The sequence below is a fragment of the Panthera uncia genome, chromosome D1 (genome assembly GCF_023721935.1).
Source record: "Panthera uncia isolate 11264 chromosome D1, Puncia_PCG_1.0, whole genome shotgun sequence".
Lineage (NCBI taxonomy): Eukaryota > Metazoa > Chordata > Mammalia > Carnivora > Felidae > Panthera > Panthera uncia.
In genome coordinates this window covers 37,473,414-37,496,792 of record NC_064808.1, presented here as the reverse complement: position 1 = coordinate 37,496,792, position 23,379 = coordinate 37,473,414, and the positions used below count along the sequence as shown (strand labels likewise).

Here is a 23,379-nt window from a genome sequence, read left to right as displayed (position 1 = left end):
ATTTAGGAGGTACGTTAAATATGAAGAAATGTATAATCTATTGTTGGTTCGAAGGAATACTTTTCTGTTAATTTACTAGTTCAGCTGTTCTTTAACTTAAGGTTTATAAGCTATTTAGACAGAATAGAAGCCTCATCATATACTTACATAAGCAATACCTTGATGCTGAAGTGAAAAACATATCAGAAATAGATTCAGAATACCATTTTTAATTGTATACCAATGAAGAGAGAAAAAGATAAAAATGGGAACAATGAAAGAAGAAAGACTTGGTTTAGCCTTCTGCTTCTAGCCATTTTAGCCCAGTTCTACCACATGGTAGCTGACTCCACATAGTGCCTTCTGCCAAACTAAAGAATCATGTGATACATCCTTTTATAGGTTTTATGTGTTAACCCTATGCCAAACACTGTGCTAAATCCTTTACCTGTATCAACAAAAGCGTTTCATCATCTGCTTTCAGAAATTCTCGGACCTAATAATGATGACTGTCTGAAAAAATGGGAAGGAAAAGCATGGCTTTTAAAAAAGGATATTTTTACTGCCAAGAATGATTGTCTTCTTCTTTTGTTTGTTTGCGCTTGAGTTTAGCAACAGTAGGAATTGAATCTTAAAGCCAGTGTTTTATAAGGGGAGCTAAAATTTGAATGGTATTATTCATCTGATCATATGACTTAAATCGTTTAACCTGTCTAGTGCTGATTTCTCTAATGTGAAAATTAGGTTATTTGAATAGTTAGAACTTTTGAAACTATCTCTTACTGCTTGATCAGAATTTTAAGCTTAGCTAAGGTTATCATTATAGGGTATGTGGAAAAATGCTTATTGATGTTTGTTATTTTATTTATTTATTTATTTTTTTACTGTTTATTTATTTTTGAGAGAGAGAGACAGAGACAGAGCACAAGCAGGGGAGGGGGAGGGAGAGAGGGAGACAAAGAACCCAAAGCAGTCTCCAGGCTCTGAGCTGTCAGCACAGAGCCTGACACAGGGCTAAAAACCCAGCCGAAGTCAAACAGTTAACCAACTGAGCCACCCAGGCACCCCATATTATTATTTTTTTTAATGTTTATTTATTTTGAGAGACAGAAGCGGGGGGAGGGGAAGCAGAGAGGGAATCCCAAGCAGGCGCTGTGCTGTCAGTGCAGAATCCAACTCAGGCTCAATCTCATGAACTGTGAGATCATGACCTGAGCCGGAATCAAGAGTTGGATACTTAACTGACTAAGCCACCCGGGCGCCCCTAATGTTTGTTATTTTCAATAGAAGAAGACATATGGGAGAGTCATAAGTATAAATACCAAAGTTTGAAGTATTAAATAAAACTGTTTTGTTTTTGTTTTTGTTTTTGTTTTTGCCTAGGGAAAAAAAATCCCTGTGATTATCTTTGTGAGAAGAATCTTAAAGTAGGAATTCCATGGCACTAATTTGGTGAATGTGGCCAAATTATTTTTATTGGGTTTTAAAATTCTGTTTCTTAATTGTATAGAAATTTTGAGCTTTTTTTTTTTTTTTTTTTTTTTTTTTTTGTATGTGCACAGATATGCATAGTCTAGCCTGGTCTGAGAAAAGAAATGATACAAGATCTCTGAAATGATTCATAGATCCCTGAAAAAGCAAAGACAGGAATTTCAGTTCTGACTCATGGATAGTAATATAGGACCATTGAATAAACATATGATTCTGAACAGACTGATAAGCCTTTATTCTCCAATTTAGTAAACATAATTTTAGGGGCGCTGTGTATCTCAGTCTGTTGTGTGTCCGACTCTTGGTTTTAGTTCAGGTCATGATCTCATAGTTTGTGAGGTCAAGCCCCACGTCGGGCTCTGCACTGACAGCCCGGAACCTGCTTGGAATTCTCCATCTCCCTCTCTTTCTGCCCCTCCCCTGCGCGCACACGCTCTGTCTCGCTCAAAAATAAATTTTAAAAAACCCATAATTTAAAAAAATTGATTAGCCTTTACAAATATATTCTTAAATAGCTCTTAATTTTTTAGCTAAATAAATAAGATTTATTTTTCCAACCTTTTACATGTATTAACATATTTAATCCCCACAGGAGCCAATATAAAGTAGAATACCATAGTTGTCACTTTACAGATGAAGAAACTGAGACACAATGATGTTAATTTAACTTGTCCAAGGTCACATGGAGAAAAGAATTTCTCTGGGATTTAAATCCTGAGGTGTACCCTCTTTGCCACTACACTATTGGTATTGACTGCAGCACCAGTATAAAATATGCTGCAATTTAATCTCTGGTGGATGGCTAATAATAACTTTGTCATAAATGCAGTAAATAAGCATGTTGTTAGAAGGAGCTACTTTCAGTTACTGATGGAGAAGACTTTTGGTTTGTTTGTAGTACATGGAATTAAGACAGAGTTTGGACATAGGGAAGTAAAGTACTTAGATTTTGCCAACCAGTTTGAGAGTAAATACTAGAAACGGTTTGACACACTGCCAAATCAATGACAAACTAATTTTTTTTGCCCCCTTCCAAAAAAGACTAGACTATAATGAATAATTTTTACCAATATGTGAATTTATTTTATTTATTTTAATGTTTTAATATGCAATAATCTTACAAATATGGACAATTTTTCACCTAACCTATTAACATGTTTTACCAGCTGATCTTTTTCCCATAAGGTAAATAGAAGACTTCTTTTTTAATAATTCCTTGGCATAAATTATAATTTGCTTTAATCAACAGTTGAGTGCTTATTTATAAGCATTTGTGTGCATTGATCTGCATGAATTATGTTAGATTGATAAAGATTTCTTAGTTGACTTCCAAAAGTTCCCTGTTCTTTGAGTACACAGATGATATTAATAGGGAACTAACTTGTAACAGTCAGACGTATTACTGAAATACTCTAGCCAGAAGAACAGTTTTCACCAAGTCCTTAATTTTCCTAATGTTAACACATTAATAAAAGAGCTTTGTTGCTTAGTCTTTTTTTTGTAGGCAAGCATTTTCTTCTCAGTGAATTGGTGTGTTGCTGGGAGTGTGTAAACATCAATGTAGAGTTGCTGGTGTCAGTTTAATTAGGTTGTTTTAAGTGATTCAGGCTTGAGAGCTATATTTTCTATAGGTTAAATGTGCTGTTTATTAATCTTTTGTGAAGATTATGCATCCCAGGTGTGCAGGTTTTTCTTGTTCTCGAGACCCCTTTAAAAAGTCTTTGCTCACGTGGTTAAAGAATATTGTATTTATCCTGTCAGTTATTTGTGCACAGAACAAATGAAGTAAGAGCAGTTTTGATTTAGAATGCTGTCATTAGGGCAGAATTCATGTTGTTTCACTCTAAGCAGTAATAAAGTGTTTTATGTGCTAAGCACTGTGCTGAGCCCTTGGCTGTCCCTGCTGCCCCAGGGTAGTGGGGGGGTGGGGGGGGCGGTGTCCTCTAGAAGGAGAAGGACTGACTCAAGCTGACATCTGCCCTTCACTCATGATACCAGTAGTGGTAAATTTTCTTTTCACCTGTACTGAAATTGTCCTTTCATAGCAGAGGCATTACTGGTCTCTAAAATCTGGAGTACTCCAGAGCTGTAGTCCATGAACATAGAACAACACTAGTTGTGCAAGGTGTTGATAGGTGTAATACGTGAAAAAAAAAAAGAGGTTTGTAGTCAAAAAGTGGGTAACACATGGTTAAGGTATGTTTAACAAATTTCTTTAACAGTTTCCAGAACTATTGAAGCATCTGTGTTTCTTAAAGATTCCCTCCCTTCCTTTTTTTTTTTTTACTTTTTTCCCCTTTTCACTTTTTTTTAAACAAAAGAGAAAGTCACTGGACAGGAAGCTCTTTGGAAAATGGTGTTTTAGACTAGGATTTCTTAACCTTAGCCCTATCGACTTTTGGGGTTGGACAGTGTGTTGTGAGGTCTTCCTGTGCATGTTGTAGCCTGTTTGTCAGCATCTCTTGGCTTTACCTATTAGATGCCAGTAGCATCCTACCTTCCCCCGACCCCGCCAAGTTGTGACAATCAAAAATGGCACTAGACGTTGCCAGATGTCCTGCGGGGGGGGGGGGGGGGAGACGGGGACAAAATTTAGTTGAGAATCACTGTCTAGATTATTAATATTGCAATACTCCAAGGGGAGTTAGAGGGTATTTTAACAATTTCTGTCTCAGACTTTCCTTTTAATGAGGAAGAAATAAATAGTCTAGAAAGTGGAAGCACAGATAAAGAAGGTTCAGTACATACAACCATAATAAACTTTCTGTGTCCACGTTATAATTACTTGGAGAATTTAATGCAAAAAGTAATTTCAACTTTGCAGAAAAGTATATGGCAGAGACAAAAAAACATGCCTTTTATAAAAAGAGTAGCCCAGATATTTAAAATGTTCTACATATGAAGATATTGATTGTGCATTTCTAAAATCCTTTTTTGTTTTTCATGTTTTTTATGCAGGGCTATTTTCTTCTTTTTGAGTCTATGTTAGATTCTGTCCTTTATGCAAAGAACAAATACTTGGCAAAAGGAGGATCGGGTGAGTATAAAATTCTAGTTTTAATAATGTAATTTTAGTCTGGCAGAACCAAGTGAGCCTTTGGATTTCAAATAAACTATGCATGACGGAGAAAGTTCCCAATAGAAATGAAAGATGTTTCAATTAGCTGAAGCTTGAAGACAGTCGTTTACTGTTGATAGTAGAACATTATAGAAGATATGCAGGACTCTAAGTTAATGGTATTCTCAAGAATGCTTTTTCAAAAAATACTAAGGACTAGACTTAGAAGCTATTTGATAATTGAAATCAAAATCTAACAAACTCCTTTTGATTCTTAATCCTTATGACATTTAGTTGTTTTTTTTTTTCCAATAGAGTATTTCATACTAGGTTGGAAATTACACACTTTACTGGCAAATTTTCCATGACTTCACTAAATATATAAACCTGTCATCTCTGTGTTTTAATGAGAACATTTAAAAACCGACTGGTTTCTAAGTTTTTAAAGTGTAGCATATCCAAACAGTATTTTTATACTGTATATATTAGATTTTTTATCAGTATTTTTATTGGATCCCAATAAATTTGGAAAGCTTTCTTATATTAATTCTGTATACACAAAGTGAAATTGGGTTTTTATAAGCCTTCTGCTATGAACAGTTATATACAAACAGTCCCTTTCAGAGCAGGGATTATGTTTTGTTCATATTTGATTCTTCAACAAGCTCCACAGCTCCTGGAACGTAGATGGAGCATCATGTGAGTTTATTGAATCAAATCATTAAAACTGAATTGAATAGCATCTGTCTCCCTTTATTCACCTCTCCCTGCACCTTCACTTTCTCCAGTGTCAATATCATCAAATGGTTTCCACAGTCAGAGTACAGTTGATAAAATTGTTATATAAAAGTAGATGAAAATGAGACATTTTGAACTAGTGACATAAAGCACTTAATCATACTTATGCCTCCTGCCCATCCATATTATATGAAATCACTTTGGCGATTATGATACAGTAAAAATCAGTGAGACCAAAACATAAAGCATAGAAAATTCTCCAGCACAATAGAATTCTCTTATAATAGCTTTTAAATGGATTGCCTTTCTTTTTCAAAATGCTCTCATTTATTTTATCACTATATTTTCTGCAAGCATTTCAAGATGTGTTCCTGATTTCTGCCATGAATCTGGCTAGAATTTTTAGATATACTTTACCCTACAAAAATTAGCTATATCTGATATATTCTATAATTTCAGTGGCTTTTTTAAAAATGACTATTATACCTAATGACTGAAACTAATATTATCTACTATTTGTGGATTGTCTACCAGCTGCCAAATACTATATACTTTTTTTTATATTATTACACATGTAATCCTCACAACAGCCAAAGGTGTCCTAGAGGATACATACTAAGTGGCCAAGCCTTGACTTTTTTTTTTTAAATCGCGATCTGTCAATTCCAATATTCATGTTCTTTTCAGCATCCCTTTTTATTTCCCTGTTAAAATGCACTTTATTAAATCTGATTCTCGTTTTGATGTTCTAGGGAAGATTCAGTTTCCATACCTCCCTGAATGGTATTCATTGATCTTGCTGAAGGACTGACAGCAATTTAATACATTTAAATTGACTTCTTGGTGAAATTCATTAAGAACTTACAGCATGAATATAATGAGGTTATAGTTGAGAAAACAATAGCAGAGTATTTCCCACCATCAGGAATGAAGTGAAGGCTCCTAACTCTAGTTCTTTTTGTATTTTTATATAGCTAATATTAACATTGAGGTAATCTGGAGGCATATTGAAGACAGATCAGCATTCAACTGCCTAGGCAGTGCTAGTGAATGTTGCTTGTTAACAGAATTAAGAGAAAAGAAGGAAAAGTCAGAAATGAGTAACATGAGGTAGCCTATTTAGCGTGTTTTGTGTTTGAGTGTGCCTTCCTGAATATCACCAGTCATGTATTGTGCTTGTTCTTCTGTTGCAAGGAAAGTTTTCTTTACATTTTTCTGAAGGAAAGATTTACTAAGCAATTAGTAGTGCAAAGACTTTGGAAAGAGTTATTGAATTATGAGAGAGGGAAAATATTAAAATTTCATATAAGCATAAAGGAACCACGGTTTATTTTTACATGACTTTAGGTTCAGTGTATGTCTCACTATATATATAATGGTATGGAGTAGAAAACACAGTCAGCCAGTAGTGAGTATTTATTCTCCCTGTTATTGCCATTGACAAGCAAATTCTGTAGTACTTTGGAGGTATTCATTTACTGCTATTGCTATTAATAAAAATAGTTTTATAAAGTTAATGAAAATGGGTTTACTAAAGACTACTTCTGTTTTTAGCTAAGATTTGGTAAGCACGAGTTGTATGTCAGAAATTGTAGTGTTTTGCATTCAACCAACTTATAGATGAAGAGGAAAACTTAAAAAGATGATTTATTATCAGAGGGAAGGAAGATACATTAAATAGGTAATGGGTATTAAGGAGGACATTTGTGATGAGCACCAGGTGTTTTATATAAGTGGTGAATCACCAAATTCTATACCTGAAACTAATATTGCATTGTATGTTAACTAGCTGGAATTTAAATAAAAACTTGGGGGGGGGGAGAAAATGATTTGCTGTGACCAATGCATATTTTTACAATTAGAATTAAGACAAAAACAAATGTGTGTTTTAGGATAACTACAAAGAATGTAAATATTTTATACTCTAACAATGTCAAATGCTGCATCTTACAAAAATTGGAAAGAGAATGCAGAAGGCAGGTGGGAGGAAGTGTATATACTTGAGTTGCTTTATCTTTGATAGGAATTCATTGAATCTCATTTAAAGCTGACAAATCAAGTAATAGAATTATAAGCACATTTAGCACTACAAAGTTAATGTTAAAATAATACTATTGATTAAAATTTACCATTGAGGTTTGTGACCATAGATTTTGTCTATATCTTGATTGTGGTGGTGACTGTATTTATCAAATCACGTAGAACTATACACCAAAAAGGCCAAAAAAGAGTGAGTTTTATTACTGCATGTGAATTATACCTTAATAAAAGTGATGTTTAAAAAGAAAAAAGTGAAGTGGCATTTCCCACCTTCAGGTCAATTGAATTATGACATGTTTTGATTTCTAACTTTTCAAAAAAACATATTAAAGCTGTGTACTAACTCTGTGCCCACCTCTGTATTTGCTGTTAGTATTATCAATACATCTCTCTTTTAATTAAAAAAAAATTATAATGGAAAACAAGGAAGGGGAGGAATAAAGAAATATACTAATTTTATGATTACTCATGATAGGAGATTAAATAGTGTTGAAAATAGACAACAAAATGTATTTTATAATGTAATTACAAAGTTAGCTAGTACTAAAACAAAAACACAGAAGTTCTTAAATAGAAGAACTAATACTTAGGAAGAAGTCAAAAAGACCATGTAGTCAACTACTTAAAAACAAAACAAAACAAAAACTAAAGATACAGAAAAGATAACATAAAATGGTGGAGTATGAACAACAACAACAAAAAATGTCCTATCAATAAATGTAAATTAGGGTTAAACTGACCTATTCAAAGAAAAAAAACTTCAGATTGGATCACCAAAAAAAAAAAAAAAAACCTAATTCTGTATGCTTTATAGAGTCACACTTAAAACAAGATCATTTGGAAAAGTTAAAAGGATGAAAAAAGATATTCAGTGAGCAAATCCCTCCAAAATGAAAGTAGCAGTCACGGTATTGATACCAGACAACAGGAACTGGAACAAAATATTATCTAATCAATCATATGAATAAAGCTTAGAGCTAAGGCATAAAATCATGCCCATATTCATAGATACTAAAAAGGTTTTTGACAAAATACAATTTACGTTCTTGTCTTTTCTATGAGAAAATAAGAATAGTTGGACCCTAGCTTACATGATAAAGTAGATTGTTTCAACTGAAAGCCTGCATCATGTTTAATGGGGAGATACTAAAAACATTTGCCCTATAGTCAAAACAAGATTTGGATGGCCACTATTATACCATTTACTTAATATTATACCATTACTTAGTATTTTATCAGAGGTACTAGTCGGTGCTATTAGAAAAGAGAAAGAACATAGAAGATAAATAAAAAGGGAGATAAAACTAATATTATTTGTAGATTCTGTGATTCAAAGTAGGCACCTCAAGTGAATCAACTGAAAAATGATAACAATAAAAATTTAGTACATTATTGAGTTACAAAATAACATAATTAGAAATAAGCAAAATTTATATGCAAACAGCATTACTACTAAAGGACAGAAAGAAGATAAGTAAGTGGAAAGATAGACCATATTCTTGGAAGGAGAGAACAAGAGAACAAGTGCCATAAAGATATCAGTTTTCCCAAAATTAATTTAAAATGTGTAATCCAAAAACATTGACATTTGTTGAAGACAGATAATAAGTACATGAGAGTTAATTATGCTTTTTCAATTTTGTCTGTATTCGATATTTTTTATAGGATAAATTTTATAAAATGGTAATTCCAACATACAGGGTTTTTTTTCTTTTTTAATTAGGCTTTTTAAACTTTTTAATGGCAAGAAAACTGAGATAGAAGGGTACCAGACTAGCAGACTAGTGCTACCAAATATAAAACATATTACAAAGCCTCAATAATTAAAACAGTGTTTATTTCATTTTTTTTAATGTTTATTTATTTTTGAGACAGAGAGAGACAGAGCATGAATGGGGGAGGGGCAGAGAGAGAGGGAGACACAGAATCGGAAGCAGGCTCCAGGCTCTGAGCCATCAGCCCAGAGCCCAACGCGGGGCTCGAACTCACGAACCGTGAGATCATGACCTGAGCTGAAGTCGGACACTCAACTGACTGAGCCACCCAGGCGCCCCTTATTTCATTCTTGAATGGACAGATAAGTTGAACAGAATTGAGAATCCTGGTATAAATCCAGCAATATATGGCATCTCATATAATTAAGGAAATAGTTTACTGTAGTAAATTATGTTGAGAGAGTTGGGTAGCCCTCTGTGTTAAAAAAAAAATAAGAAAAAATGAAAAAGTAATGTTTAATCCACACAATTAATTATAAAGTAATAAATCTACACAAAAAGTCACACACTGTAAATATTAAATGAGTCAAGGTTAAGTGCAAAAAAGAAAGGATAAAAATACTAGGAGACATAGGCATATTATTTCTTTATAAACTTGGGGAGAGAGGCTTTCTAAATAAGAACTTCATTCAGATGCGTGTATTGAAAGAGAAATTGATAAATTTGGCTATATCTAAATAAATAAATTTCTAAGTGGCAGCATATGCCATATGGAAAGTTACAAAAGAAGGTACAAACTGAAAAAATTGGTCTGACCACAGACTGGATAGAAAGTTGGGCAGGGACACATGGGTGGCTCATTTGGTTAAGCATCCAACTTTGGCTCAGGTCATGATCTTGCGGTTCGTGGGTTCAAGAAGCTCAGAGCCTGGAGCCTGCTTTGGATTCTGTTTCTTCCTCTCTCTGCCCCTCTCCTGCTCATGCTCTGTCTCTGTCTCTGTCTCTCAAAACATGAATAAACATTAAAAAAAAAAAAGTTGGGCAAAGAATTGAATGGCAGCTCCCAGAAAAGGAAATACAGTTGACTCCTTTAAACATGTGCTCAGTCTCTTGTCATATTAAGAAAAATATCCAATATAAGAAATCTTTGTCTTTTTGCATAGAATATTCCTGTGTTTTTCTTGAAGTTACAACTTTTCACGTTTAGGTCTATGATTCATTTCAAAATAATCTTTCTGTATGATACACAGTAAGGATGGATGTTAATATTTTCTAGTCATTTCTTTGTTGAAATGACTATCCTTTCCCATAAGTTGCTTAGCATCTTTGTAGAAAATTAATTGGCCATATATATGTGGGTATGTTTTTGTATTCTGTTCATTTAATCTGTAAGTCTCTCTTTCCACCAATTAGCATGCTATCTTAATTACTGTAATTCGTTTTGGCAATGTGGTAGTGTGTGTGTGTGTGTGTGTGTGTGTGTGTTTAAAAAATTTTATTTTATTTTTAATATATATTTTTAAAGTTTTTATTTATTTTGAGAGAGAGACAGACAGAGACAGAGAGAGCGAGCTGGGGAAGGGCAGAGAGAGAGGGAGAGAGAGAATCCCAGGAAGGCTCCATGCTGTCAGCACAGAGCCTAACACAGGGCTCAAGCTCACAAACCATGAGTGAGATCATGACCTGAACTGAAACTAAATGTCGGACGCTTAACCAACTGCACCACCCAGGCTCCCCTAAAACTAAATTTTAGAATCTTATCAATTTGAATCTGTCAGTCTGTCAATTTTAAAGAGATTGCTAGCATTGTGGTAGGATTGGCTTAAATGAATAGATCAACTTGAGAATAATCAGCATCTTAACAGTGTTGAATCTTTGAAACCATAAACACAATATACCTTTTGTTTCTTCTAAGTCTTTAATTTCTCTTGGCAATATTTTCTAATTTGCAATATAGAGATCTTGCACATCTTCTGTTAAGTTTATTCTTAGGTATTTAAAATTTTTTGTCATTCTTACAAGTGGAAATTTTTAAAATTTCATTTTTCAGTTGGCTACCGCAAGTATAAAAATACAATTGACTTTCGTTTATTAACCTTGTATCCTATGACCTTGCTAAGTTTACATGATAGTTCTAGTAGTTGTTTAATAAATTCCTTAAGTTTTTCTATGTGACCATTCATGTTGTTTGCAAGTAGAGACAGTTTTTTACTTCTACCATTCCATACTTTCTACCTTAAATTTGGGGGGCAGGGTGGGTGCCATAACTCTTTGAATAAAATAGGAAACAAGTTTATTGAGATATAAATAAATAAATAATCTGAAAGTTTGATTAAGATTGGAATATTTACCTATTTTCAAAGAACCTCCCCACACAGTATTTACTAATTACAAAAAGCGTAAATTTCAGCCCAGAAGCCTACCAGTCTCCACCTTCACCATTAATCAGGGTTGACATTCTCAGGAATGGGTCAGACTAAAATTGTGGTCTGATAGGAGCACATAGAAATAATTCATTTCTTTGAAACTTCCTCAAAACTGGTAATAGTTTTGTAAAATCATAATTGTTGCATAGAAATGTTAGGGGCTCATCAAAGGAGATATCTTCTTCCATATTACTAGAAAAAATGTTTTCATTTCCTTTTATTACAAGCAAAATGAAAGATTTTTCCCCCTCACAGGACTAAATTCACATTTCTTATGGGGTTCTTCAGAATATACATCTTTGAGTTGTAATTATCAACATTAGGGAGTTGAGGATTGCATCCAGTACGATGCGCAATTACTAAGGCAGCCAGTTCCAAACTCACTGTTTTCTCTTCTTGACAGACCATCACCGTCACTGGGGTCTTTTTGTTAAAAATATGGATGTTCAGGCCCCACATCCAGATGCTTTTGAACCAAAAAGTAGGAGGAAAGTCTTGTTTTAAAAATTTATTTAAAATATACATTTTCCTTTCTATCAATCAAAGGTATTGTTGGAAGAAATAGAAATCTACCCTGGCTATTCAACAGAGAAGGAAGGACTTTATTAAAAGGATAGGTAGGGTAGGTTACTAAGTTTTTATGAGAACTAGAAAACCAGGCTGGAAGGTTATGCAGCCAGGAGTAATGTCCAAAATTATGTTACAGGACTGGTTTAGAAGTGATACCACTACCCTGATACTGGGCACTAGCTGACATATTACATTGCTGATCTTACCAACAGAAGGCATTGCTGCCTCTGAAAAGTAGCCAGAACTTTAGGTGCTTATCATTAGTGGACGTAGGTCATGTGTGCATGCCTAACCTGCAAGGGAGAGAGGGAAAGCAACCTTCTGTCGTTTTCAGCTTCTGTAGGGTAAAGCTGGCCCTGCCTTGTAACATAGAGAATTTCACAAATAGTTTACAAGGGGGCAGCAAAATAGAGTGGCAGATACATAAATATATATTGGTCCACAATAGATCTGTCTTGAAGGTTTTGCATTGGAATTTGCATTGGAAACCTAACCTATGCTAATAAGAAATTAAGAAATTGCTTCTGTTACAAAGTCCGGATTTGCTGCTTTATCTTCCTTATATTTCCTTCTGTATGTGGAAAGCTGAACTGTACAGCTTATTCACTGTTCCCTCATTTCTACTTGTTTGCTTTCCTTTTTAGTGTTTCTTTTTGCCCCATGATCTCCTTCCTTAACTCAGCTCGAATAAGTAAAGCTGAACGTTTCTGTTTTCTTCACTTTGCCCTGAAATTTTATTAATCTCCAATCTTTCTCAACTCCTTTCTCCTTCCTCTTTCTCTTCCAACTAGTACCCATTTACCTAAGGAAAATAGGGTTCCTCTTTCCCTTTCTTCCATTTGAAAAGCATAAAATGTAGCATCATGCATAATGGAAAGCATATAGATCTTGCAGTCAGACCATAAATTGACCCACCTTTGTCAGATGACTTGTTATCTAGTTAGCTGATTAAGACCAGTAATTTGGGCAAATTACTTTACCCCTTGGAACTTTACTTTTCTTATCTGTAAAATGAAGATTATGATCTAGCTTTAAAGAATCAGACAAAAGTCTAAATGAGATGCTTCAAATGAAGTAGTTGCTCAATAAAGGTGAATTCTCCTGAGTTACATCTGGTAAACTGTAGATTTATAGTAAAATGAGCTATAGCTAGTAAAATGAAGTTAGTGTTAGGTTTATACCTTATAAAAGTTTCAAAATGAATTTGGGCATCATACTATTCAGACTTGATTTTCACATAGCTTATCTCAGCATAATCAGCCACTGACCATGGTTCATAGTGTTTGGAGGTTTCCTTTAGTATTTCCATAATACACTACTTCCTCCTCTTCAGATCTGTGTTTTTCACATTAGTTACTTTTCTTTTGTCCAGTGATACTACAGTAGTACCGTTTTCTACTTTTTTCAGTACATAATTTTTCAATGCATATTGCAGCTACATTTTAGCCTAGCTAAGCTAGGATGTAGATATCCATATTATATAAATTAGAAATTTATTTCTAAGCTTACTCAACTCCAGGATATTTGCTCATTTAGTAACTTAGTAGTATACGTCCCTTGATGGATATCAATCATTTTGTCATTGACCATTAGTTTACTAAAATCTTTCTCCATGTTGTTGATGTATATTGTAAAAAGAATAGTTTATTTTTGACTTATTATCCTTCTAAACCTTTTTACTCTCTGGTTTTAATATATATGCAGTGATGCCAGTGCTTACTAGGAATTGTTTCTTTACGCATCTCAGTCTTATCCTTTAGTGTCCCAAAGTTTTTGAGGCATTTCTAAGGGATAAAGGATTCCCATCTTTATCTGTTCACCATGTGAGCTGTTCTAGTGACAAATGAATTCTGGGCAGTGAATCGAGAAGGACACAGATGTCAAAGCCATGAATTTATAAATGGTCTGGTAAGAGGGTGCTTTGTCCAATCAGCACTTTGTTAATTTCACCTACAAGAAGGAGTAATTATTCAATTATGCTTCTATCTGACAAAAATCAAATGACAAATGGGTCAGGATGTGAAGGTAAAGGGTTAGTCAGGATTCTGGCAGGTGGCCCAAAATTTTAGACAGCTGTGAGGAGGTGGATATGGAACTAGATTGACCTATAACATTGATTACAGGTCCTTTATGAATATTCATAGCTCTTACTAACAAAGATTAAAAATAATTTCATTTCCAAATGCTAACAAATACAAAAAACATTTTTTCTGTACCTCTGTGAAATATAATTAGCTTGAAAAATATACCTCAATACTAGAAAAAGTAAAATCATATTTCTCTTTACTTCTTCTTAGTACCAAAATATTTTTTAAACATTTGCAAGTTTATTGGGGTAAATTCTAGTTTTTCCTTATGAAAAAGTTATCCTTACTTCTGAGTAGTATTGCTAGTATATCCTATTGCTTGATACAGAGCCTGAGGACAGCAAACTTTTCTACAAAAGGCCAGATAATATATTTTCAGCTTTGTAAGCCATACAGTCACTGTCTCAACTACTCAACTTTGCTACTAGAACACAGTGTAGCCATAGACCATAGGGCAATAAATGAGGGTGGCACTATTCCATTAAACTGTTTACAAAAACAGCCAAGGGGTTGAATTTGACCCATGAGCCACAATTTGCCAGCCTTGATATAGAGACTTATGATATTTTAAATTTTTTCACTAAGATTTTAATAATATCTGAAATAGAAGAACTCTGTGGGCTGTAGTAAGTAATTTGAATGTCTGTGCACTGCACGACTCCAAAGGCTATTCAGTTTCCCATAGACTATAGTGTGAATGGCACTCCCTGAAGGTTTACAATATGGTGGCCCTGATAATGACCTCCCTCATCCATTTCTCCCACGTCTATATCAGTGGTATCCATATCTGGCCTGCTGCCTGTTTTTGTAGATAAAGTTTTATTGGAACATAGCCAAGCTCGTTTGTTTACATATTATCTGGGGCTGCTTTCACAGTATAGCAGCAGAGGTGAATAGTTTCAACAAAGACCATATGGCCCACAGAACCTGAAATAGTTACTTTATAGAAAATGTTTGCTGATCCCTGATCTGTGCCCTTATTATATTCCTCTTTAAGTATAAAATTACAGGGCAAAATGTGGGAAACTTGTATGATTGTCGTATTAAGTCCACCAAAGGATATCTAAAGAAGTTGCCAAATATCTAAAGTTGCTGTAAAATTTGAACTCTTCATTGTTTCTCATATAAGGACCTGGTTTGAGAAAGTAAACATACTTCCACGTAGCTGATAGTCTTACTGGTTCAGCATATTCAACAAAAAGTCACATTCTTTGAAGAATTTTTATTATCAGGAATTTAAACCCAGTCAAGAGGCTCACCATGTCTGTGAAGGAGGAGAGTAGAAGTAACTCACCTTACACAGCAGTCAGCTCGAGCCCAGTCAGCTGTCACATCTAACTCCCATGCCCCCTTGCGGATGACTTGAGAAACTTCGCAGTGACATAGCACCAAGTATTTTGTCTGGATGTCTCACGTCAGGCTTGAAAGGAGCAGTTGCTTTGATGCCAACAGATCTTATCATGGGCTTTATTTGGAAGATAATTTAATGCTGCTGTCATTGAATAATAAATTCCTAAGTCTGTGGATAGAAACAAAATTTAGGGGAAGGGAAGGGTTATTTCTCTGCTGTTCAAATCCGAAGGCTGGTTAATAATCATGAAATTATTTTTGTGCATTTCTTTGGTACATACGTACTTGCTTTCAGTTTATTGATATAAGAAAATTTGATTTATATTTTAATTCATGAATCCCCTGAATCTTACTTGAAGGACAAAGTTAACTTTGTTATTTACTTATCAGAGAAAAAATCAAATCAATATTATTTTTTAAATTTGGTGTTATACAGACTTTTTAACTCTTGGAAGAGAGTTTCTTCCTGAATTACTCTCTTCCCTCCCCTCTCTTAACACTTACTCTCTTGGTTTTCTTCCTACTTCAGTGGCCCCAGCTTCTCAGCTGTTTATTACCAGTTTCCTTTTCTTCTATACGTACCTTAAATTCTGGTATGTATCATGTACTCTCGCTAGATGACCTCATGAGCTCGCATAACTTACACTTCGCTTTATATGATGATGGTCCCAAATTTATATCTTGAACCCAGATCATCTCTTGAATTTCAGGCCCATCTATTCAATTGCTTATTGGATACTTTTACCCATTTGTCCCATAGCGTTGGACTTTCATATTCCTCTTGAATCTGACCTTATTTATTCACTAATTTAATGGTTACTACTACAATCTGCCCAGCTGCTAAAACTAAAAACCTGTGAGCTCTTCCTCCTAAATATCCCTTGAATATGCAATTGATCCCTTGAACAATGTTGGAGTGAGGGGCATTAACTGCCCCACCCCCTGTGTAGTCAAAAATCTGTGTAACTTTTGACTCCCCCAGAACTTAACTATTCATAGCCTACTGTTGATGGAAGCCTTGCCAATAATATAGTCGATTAACATGTGTTTTGTGTGATATGTGTATTATATACTGTATTCTTACAATAAAATAAGCTAGAGAAAAGAAAATGTTATTAATAAAATCATAAGAAAGAGAAAACACATTTACACTACAATACTGTATTTATCAAAAAAAAAAACCATGTGGAAGTGGATCCGCGCAGTTCAAACCCTTGTTGTTCAAGGGTCAGCTGTATGTATCTACCCCTTTCCATTCCCACAGTTGTCACTCTTACTTCAGATCGCCTGGGCTATTACAACTATCTCTTATTCTGTCTCTGTCTTAATCTTGCACCTCCATTCATTCCCCACATTATATTCCATCTGGCTTTTCCAAAACCAACATCTGCTCAAGTTGCTACCCTATGTAAAATTTTTCACAGGCTTGTCATTATTCTTAGGATAAAATCCATTTTACTAACATGGTTTATCCAGCCATGTTTTCTTTGCTCCCTTGTTATCTTTGTAGCCTTATATCTCTTTCTCTTAAACTAGAGCATATATTAATTGTGACCCTATATGCACACTGCCTGCTGTACCTAGAACACTGCTTCCCACCCCCACTCCTAACTTATGTGGTTTTCAGTTCTTATTTTACATAATATCCCTGCACCCCTGCGATAGCCAAATATGAATTAACTATTTTTGCTGTGAGCTTCCCCAGTACCTTATACTTCCCCTTTCTTAGTATTTATTACATCATGAATAATTGTCCATTTATTTATCAAAATTGTCTAAATATAAGTTTCTTGATAGTAGGGACATGGACATGGATCCACAGTCTATAAATTAGAATAACTTATCTGGCACATTCTTGATGCTCATAAATATTTCCTTTTTTAATAAATAAGAGAGGTTAATATAAACTGGTCTTCTGTACAACTGTCAAATTCCATCATAATGTTTTTTACATGTCCCATATATTTTTAAATGATGTCTCTGTATGTTTCAGAGTAATGTATAAAGATTTAGTATCTTTTTAAAGTAGGCATATTGTAAGTTTAATGTTAATAAATTTGTTCTTTTCATGTTTATTTAATTCTGCTATCTTGTTTTAATTATTGTAATAGGAACCTTATTTTAATTTTGCCATTACCATAACAGAATATTTTTTTTAGAGATTACAAGATGGAACTTGGTTCTTTTCCCTGATCTACACCTATGTTAATACCCCACCGCTAGTTATCAATTGCTAATAATTCATACTGATGATTTTGGTGTTTATACTTAGCCTTTTAAAGTATATCTTGCCATAAAGGGAGATAATGGTAAATTGTTGGGTATTTTATCTGTTACAGTGTACCCTGATATTTGCACTATTAGCCTTGTGGCAGTAAGTGATATGAATAAACATGCTGACAGAATTGCTTTCTGGGATAATGTTTATGGCTTCAACATGTCCTGTATGAAGAAAGCAGTTATTCCAGAAGCTGTCGTGGAAGTTTTAGATCCAATGACTATTATTTCCGATGCTTGTAGTATTAAGGTAGGTGTTTTTACCAATTTTATTTTAATAGACTTGCCGTTTTTATTAGTTTCCATTTATGAGTTCAGTATTCGAAATTAATATATTGATATTATGTTTGGACCTTAAAAACTATGATTATTCTTCCTATATTAATCAGTCTAATGTACCTTGAGGTTATAATATTTACCAGTTGATTATATCAGCCTTTGGGATCACTTCTGTTTGTATTGAAATTCCTTATACTGAGGGGCTTACAGACAAAAAGTCATTTCTGCTTCATTACCACCTCCCTGGCCTTATTCTGGTTTCTCATTTACAGCCAGATTATTCATTCATATCATATATTCTATACAGTTTAACTTCCCACATTCACGTGAGTTTCTTCCACTTTTTCAGATTAAGTAATAACAGTGAATTTGCCTATGAAACTAAAGTCCAACTGTCTTCAGATTTCTCGGTTAATTCCTTTTCTGTTTTAAAATCTTATTATTCACAGTGTCAGTCTCTAGTTTTATTGTGAATTTTGCTGTGTCAAATTTACATGGGTTAAACAGTAAATTTTCAGTGAAAAGTCATATTGCTTCAATTAGATATAAATGAATATAGTTCAGTTTTAGGTTCAGAACATTGTCTGCTTTTCATAGTCACACTGTTACTTTCATAGCATCAATAATTGTTCTCTGCATAAAATGGATATTCAGTAAATATTTGTTAATTTTCTTAATAGGTAAAATATTTAAAGTTGGCATAGAGTAATAACCATGTAAAGTTTCTCAACAAGAGCAAGCTGATTAAAATTGCTTTCAGCTTTTAAGAAAAAAAACTATAGCCTGGCTAATGATTATAGGATTGTTCAATGCTGTGGTACGCTGATAGTAAGAGATTTATTTGGATTTTTTGGTTCAGGGTAGGAATGTACAGTTATAGCCAACTCAGCCTCAAGGCTAAGCAGCAAAAAGGAGAGTTGTTAGGGGGAGGGGCTAATTTTTGTCTCCAGTGATCTCTCTGTTTAATGCCAAAGACTACTATGAATAAATAGTTGAAATACAAGTCTTTAGACTGAAAACAAAGGTGTTTAAAAGGTACACATACCCTTTCTCTTTGTTTTTTAAACATCAATCATTTATTTGTTTAGGTAAATATATTTTGTTCCCTGTTCCACAGTCCTCTACAAGTAACAGGCAACCAAACTGTAACTTCTTTTAAATTTTCTGAAGCTCTCTTAAAGAGGGTAATGCCTCAAGTATATAGTCCTGTGCATGGTGTATGCTGTGTCATAATCTGCTCATGACAAGTCAGGCCTCCACAGCATCCCTTCTGGTTTCCCTGCCCTGGCTTGTCTCCGTCCGCTCCCCATAGTCAAGTGAAGAAGGGCTTGAACTAGGGCAGAACAGGAACATGAGGTTCTTTGGCCATTTTTTTCCTGAGTGGAACCTTCATAATTGGTTTGGCTCGTTGGTTATAACTGTTACCGTTTTTCCTAATATCTAACAAACTTCAAATCCAATTACAAAATAGAATTCTAAAACACCTTATCCTTTTCATTACCATATGTTTTCAAGTTGGCATTTCCTATGAAAATGTTGACTCTTATCATGCATAATTTATAGCAAATGTGTACCACTGGTTGTATACAAAATGATTTTAGTTGGAGCACAGGAAAAAATTTGTATTTGAAAGTATTTGAATGTATCTTAGAAAAACTATCAGAGCCATGATTTGATATATAGTATTCTTACAAGAAGTCTAACTAAAAATACTAATTTGATTTAAATAAAAATTAACTAAATGATAGTGCTAGTAGCCCTTAAATTTGCAAACAATCCCAGAAGTGAGGTTTGAATGATTAAACCTTGCAAAACATCTGTTTACAGTAATTCTTTTTGCATAAAAAAGAAGTAATATTTACCTGTTTGTTTTTGGTTTTGTTTTCACGATTTTAGTAAATTCTTCCCTCTACTCTTTTTTAACGGGTAGCAAATAGATTGCCATACAACCTCTGTCTCAGCTTTGGAGTTTTCTTCGGATTTTACCCTGAAAATTACAAAGACATCCATGTGCACGGTAAGCTATTTCATTCTACTCTCACAAATTTCACTAGCAGTACAGTTGATTGTCAGGCTAATGAATTAATTACCAGACTTGTGATAAATGGAAAAGACTATTGCCTTTGACAGTCTATCTTTGCCTTTGTTAGGCTATTGAACAGATCTGTTTTGATAGGTCAGTAGACTTCAAAAAAGTTAGTTTAGTTCAGAGGAGAAAGTCATGTTTGCATAATGATTTTTTTATAGACTCTTCTTTATTGCCTCTCATGTAACTAATTGAGAACACGCATCTTTATCTTCATAGACAGAAGTTCATGTCATACAACTCTTAATAACTCTTTTAACACTCCATGTAGATGGAAGTAAAATACGTTTATTTGGTATAATATTTTATATTCCTGTGTGAGACATAATAAACTGATGATTTATCTTTCCTTAAAGAAGCATCATGGTGTAACAGAACAAGTATGGGCATTAGAAAAGTTAGACAAATATGGATGCACATTTGGTTCTGCCACTCACTAGTTTGTTACTTTATTTAAATTACCTAAGTAATCTATACCTCAGACTAATCAACTGCTTTAAGAAAGATGGTAATAATTTCTATCTTAAAAACTAATTAAACAGATTAATGAGTTAATCTATGTAGAAGCACCTAAAAAGTAGCCAGAAGGGTTATTAAAATATATAAATATTTTTCTTAAATAATTTGTAAATGTATGTTAATACTAAGATAACAGTATTTGTTTTTTCCAGGAGACTCAGAATATTAATAAAATGTGGGCCTTTACTTAAAAAAGTATGAATTCGGGGCGCCTGGGTGGCTCAGTCGGTTAAGCGTCCGACTTCAGCTCAGGTCATGATCTCGCGGTCCGCGAGTTCGAGCCCCGCGTCGGGCTCTGGGCTGATGGCTCAGAGCCTGGAGCTTGCTTCCGATTCTGTGTCTCCCTCTCTCTCTGCCCCTCCCCCGTTCATGCTGTGTCTCTCTCTGTCTCAAAAATAAATAAACGTTAAAAGAAGTGTGAATTCACATAGGCGATATTGATATATTATTTAAAAAATTATATAGGTTTTGAAATATTAATCATACCTATACAAAATTAAAATTTTGGGGGCGCCTGTGGGGCTTAGTCAGTTAAGCATCCAACTTCAGCTCAGATCATGACCTCACGGCTCGTGAGTTCGAGCCCCACATTGGGCTCTCTGCTGTCAGTGCAGAGCCTGCCTTGGATCCTCTGTCTCCCTCTTTGTCTGCCACTCCCCCACTCGTTCTCTGTCTGTCAAAACAAAAATTCACTGAAAACTGTATAGTTAGGAACTGTGTGTAACAGATTATAGTTATGTTAACTTTGACTCTTAAACCTGATTTTTTGAACCATTGACACATAAAATATTTTACGGCTTTTTAAAAATTGTCTCAGTTTATTTTGATCCAATAATTATTTTACATCCAAATGAGTTTAACAGTGTGCTTTGATGTTTTGAGGAATTCTTTTTGTTAAAGTTGGTTTTACAATTTTAAAAGGTAAATATCTAGATTACAGATTTATGATTTGGGGCAATCATTATATTCATTTAACTGATAAAAACAAAATTTCATTCTTCTCATTCATTTCTCTCAGATTTTCTAATTGTCCGTTTTAGTAACTAAAATGATTTGGTCAATTGAAATTATAGGCTAAGGGCTTTAACTCTTAGATTTACCCTGTGTTTTGATGTTAGTGATCCGTGAGAGTTAAAAAAAAGAAAAAAAAAGACCTCTAGATTAATGACATTTGATCTATCTGTAAAGGAATTCTTAGATAGAAAATGCCATATTACCAATATTATTAAATAATATTATTTCAAATCTACTTTCAGTGTCCTTTGCATGAATCAAAGTAGAGCAAATGTAAAACTGTAGTGAAGACCTCAAAAGCTGTTTTCAGTTGTGCATATTTTTTAACATTAGGTAGACAGATGAGTTTATTGAGTTTTTTAAAATGTTCTCTATTTTTGGGGTTATTGGTCAGGGTTCTTAGTTTCAGACAACAAAGTCCAAATCACTCGTTAAAGCAGAAGGGGATTTACTAAAGAGTTAAATAACATCGTTCTCAGACACATTGGAAGAGGTAAAGGAATAGACTGTGTTTTGAACTTCTAGAAAATACTCTTTTTTTATGTTTATTTATTTTGAGAGACAGAGAGAGAGAGCGTGTGCACATGCACAAGCAGGGCAAGAGAGGGAGATCTTGCAAATCCTAGGTAGGCTCCAGAGCAGGGCTCGTTACAGGGGCTTGAACTCCTGAACCACTGTAAGATCATGACCTGAGCCAAAACCAAGAGCCAGATGCTTAACCGACTGAGCCACCCAGGTGCCTCAGTAGAAAATACTCTGAAACCACATCTGAGAATTAGCCTGCTACAAAGCTGCCCTCGCCACTTCAGGCCCTGTAAGCCCTAGTGCCCCTGGCCCACTCAGTAAGTGGTAGCCACCACTGTCAATCCCAGGTGAATAAAACTCTTCACTATCATCCTTGTTCCTGTGCCCCCGGCCCAACTCATGCTGTCCAGTTCCTCCTTACAGATCTTCAGTCAACATATCTGTTTGGCTACACATAGGTCATGTTGTACCCTAGCAATTAAAAAGCCTTAGAAAGTAGTTTTAGCTGCAGTAGTGTTAATGCTACAGAAAGAGTTTCACAATGCATATATAGAATTATTTTCTATTCCTATTATTTGCCATAGAGTACAAGAAACTTTATGTTGGAAGAACTTGTATGTATCTGTTAATTATCTTTGTTTTATTCTGTATATTTAAAAGAGTAAAATAGAAATAAAACGTGAAAAAAAGCTGGTAAAGTCTGTTTAACACAAAGATTGGAATCAAAACTTTTGTATTAAGGAATATATCAAATAAGTATTTGCTGCATTTGTTCCTGTACAGTGTTCCATAAGAAAAATGAATAAAAAATAAACTGTTCTCTTATATCTGTAAAGAACCTTTTAGATTTATATTTTTATTTCCAACTTGCCTGAATGATTTTAATGTAAAAGTCTGGAAATGAGAAAGTGGCAGAAGATTGGAGTGGACTTGTATATGTCTGATCACTGCTGAAAACATAGTTTGTAATTCACCTTGAGAGGAATGTATAGTTTCAAATGATATGTATTAGATGCATGCCAGGTACCAAACATATAAATTCTAGTACTTACTCAGTGTTAACCCTGCTGAGATTATTCTGTCAAATAATTAGTCAATATAAACTGTCTAGGTGATAATGTCTAAGTCCTTGAACACTCACTCGCATGTCAGGCAATGTGCTAATCACTTTAAAAACATTATTTCATTTGGTCTTCTTAATAACCATTTGAGGTGGGTACTAATA

General features: G+C 34.3%; 1 protein-coding gene across 1 annotated transcript in view; it reads left to right on the top strand.

The window, feature by feature from the left end:
- PRMT3 (protein arginine methyltransferase 3) overlaps window positions 1-23,379 on the top strand; it is a 134,573-nt gene that overhangs the window by 70,882 nt on the left and 40,312 nt on the right. The window contains exons 11-13 of the mRNA XM_049649320.1: window positions 4,429-4,507; window positions 17,794-17,981; window positions 19,941-20,027. Coding sequence (XP_049505277.1) covers window positions 4,429-4,507; window positions 17,794-17,981; window positions 19,941-20,027 — 354 coding nt within the window. The remainder of the gene's footprint in view (window positions 1-4,428; window positions 4,508-17,793; window positions 17,982-19,940; window positions 20,028-23,379) is intronic.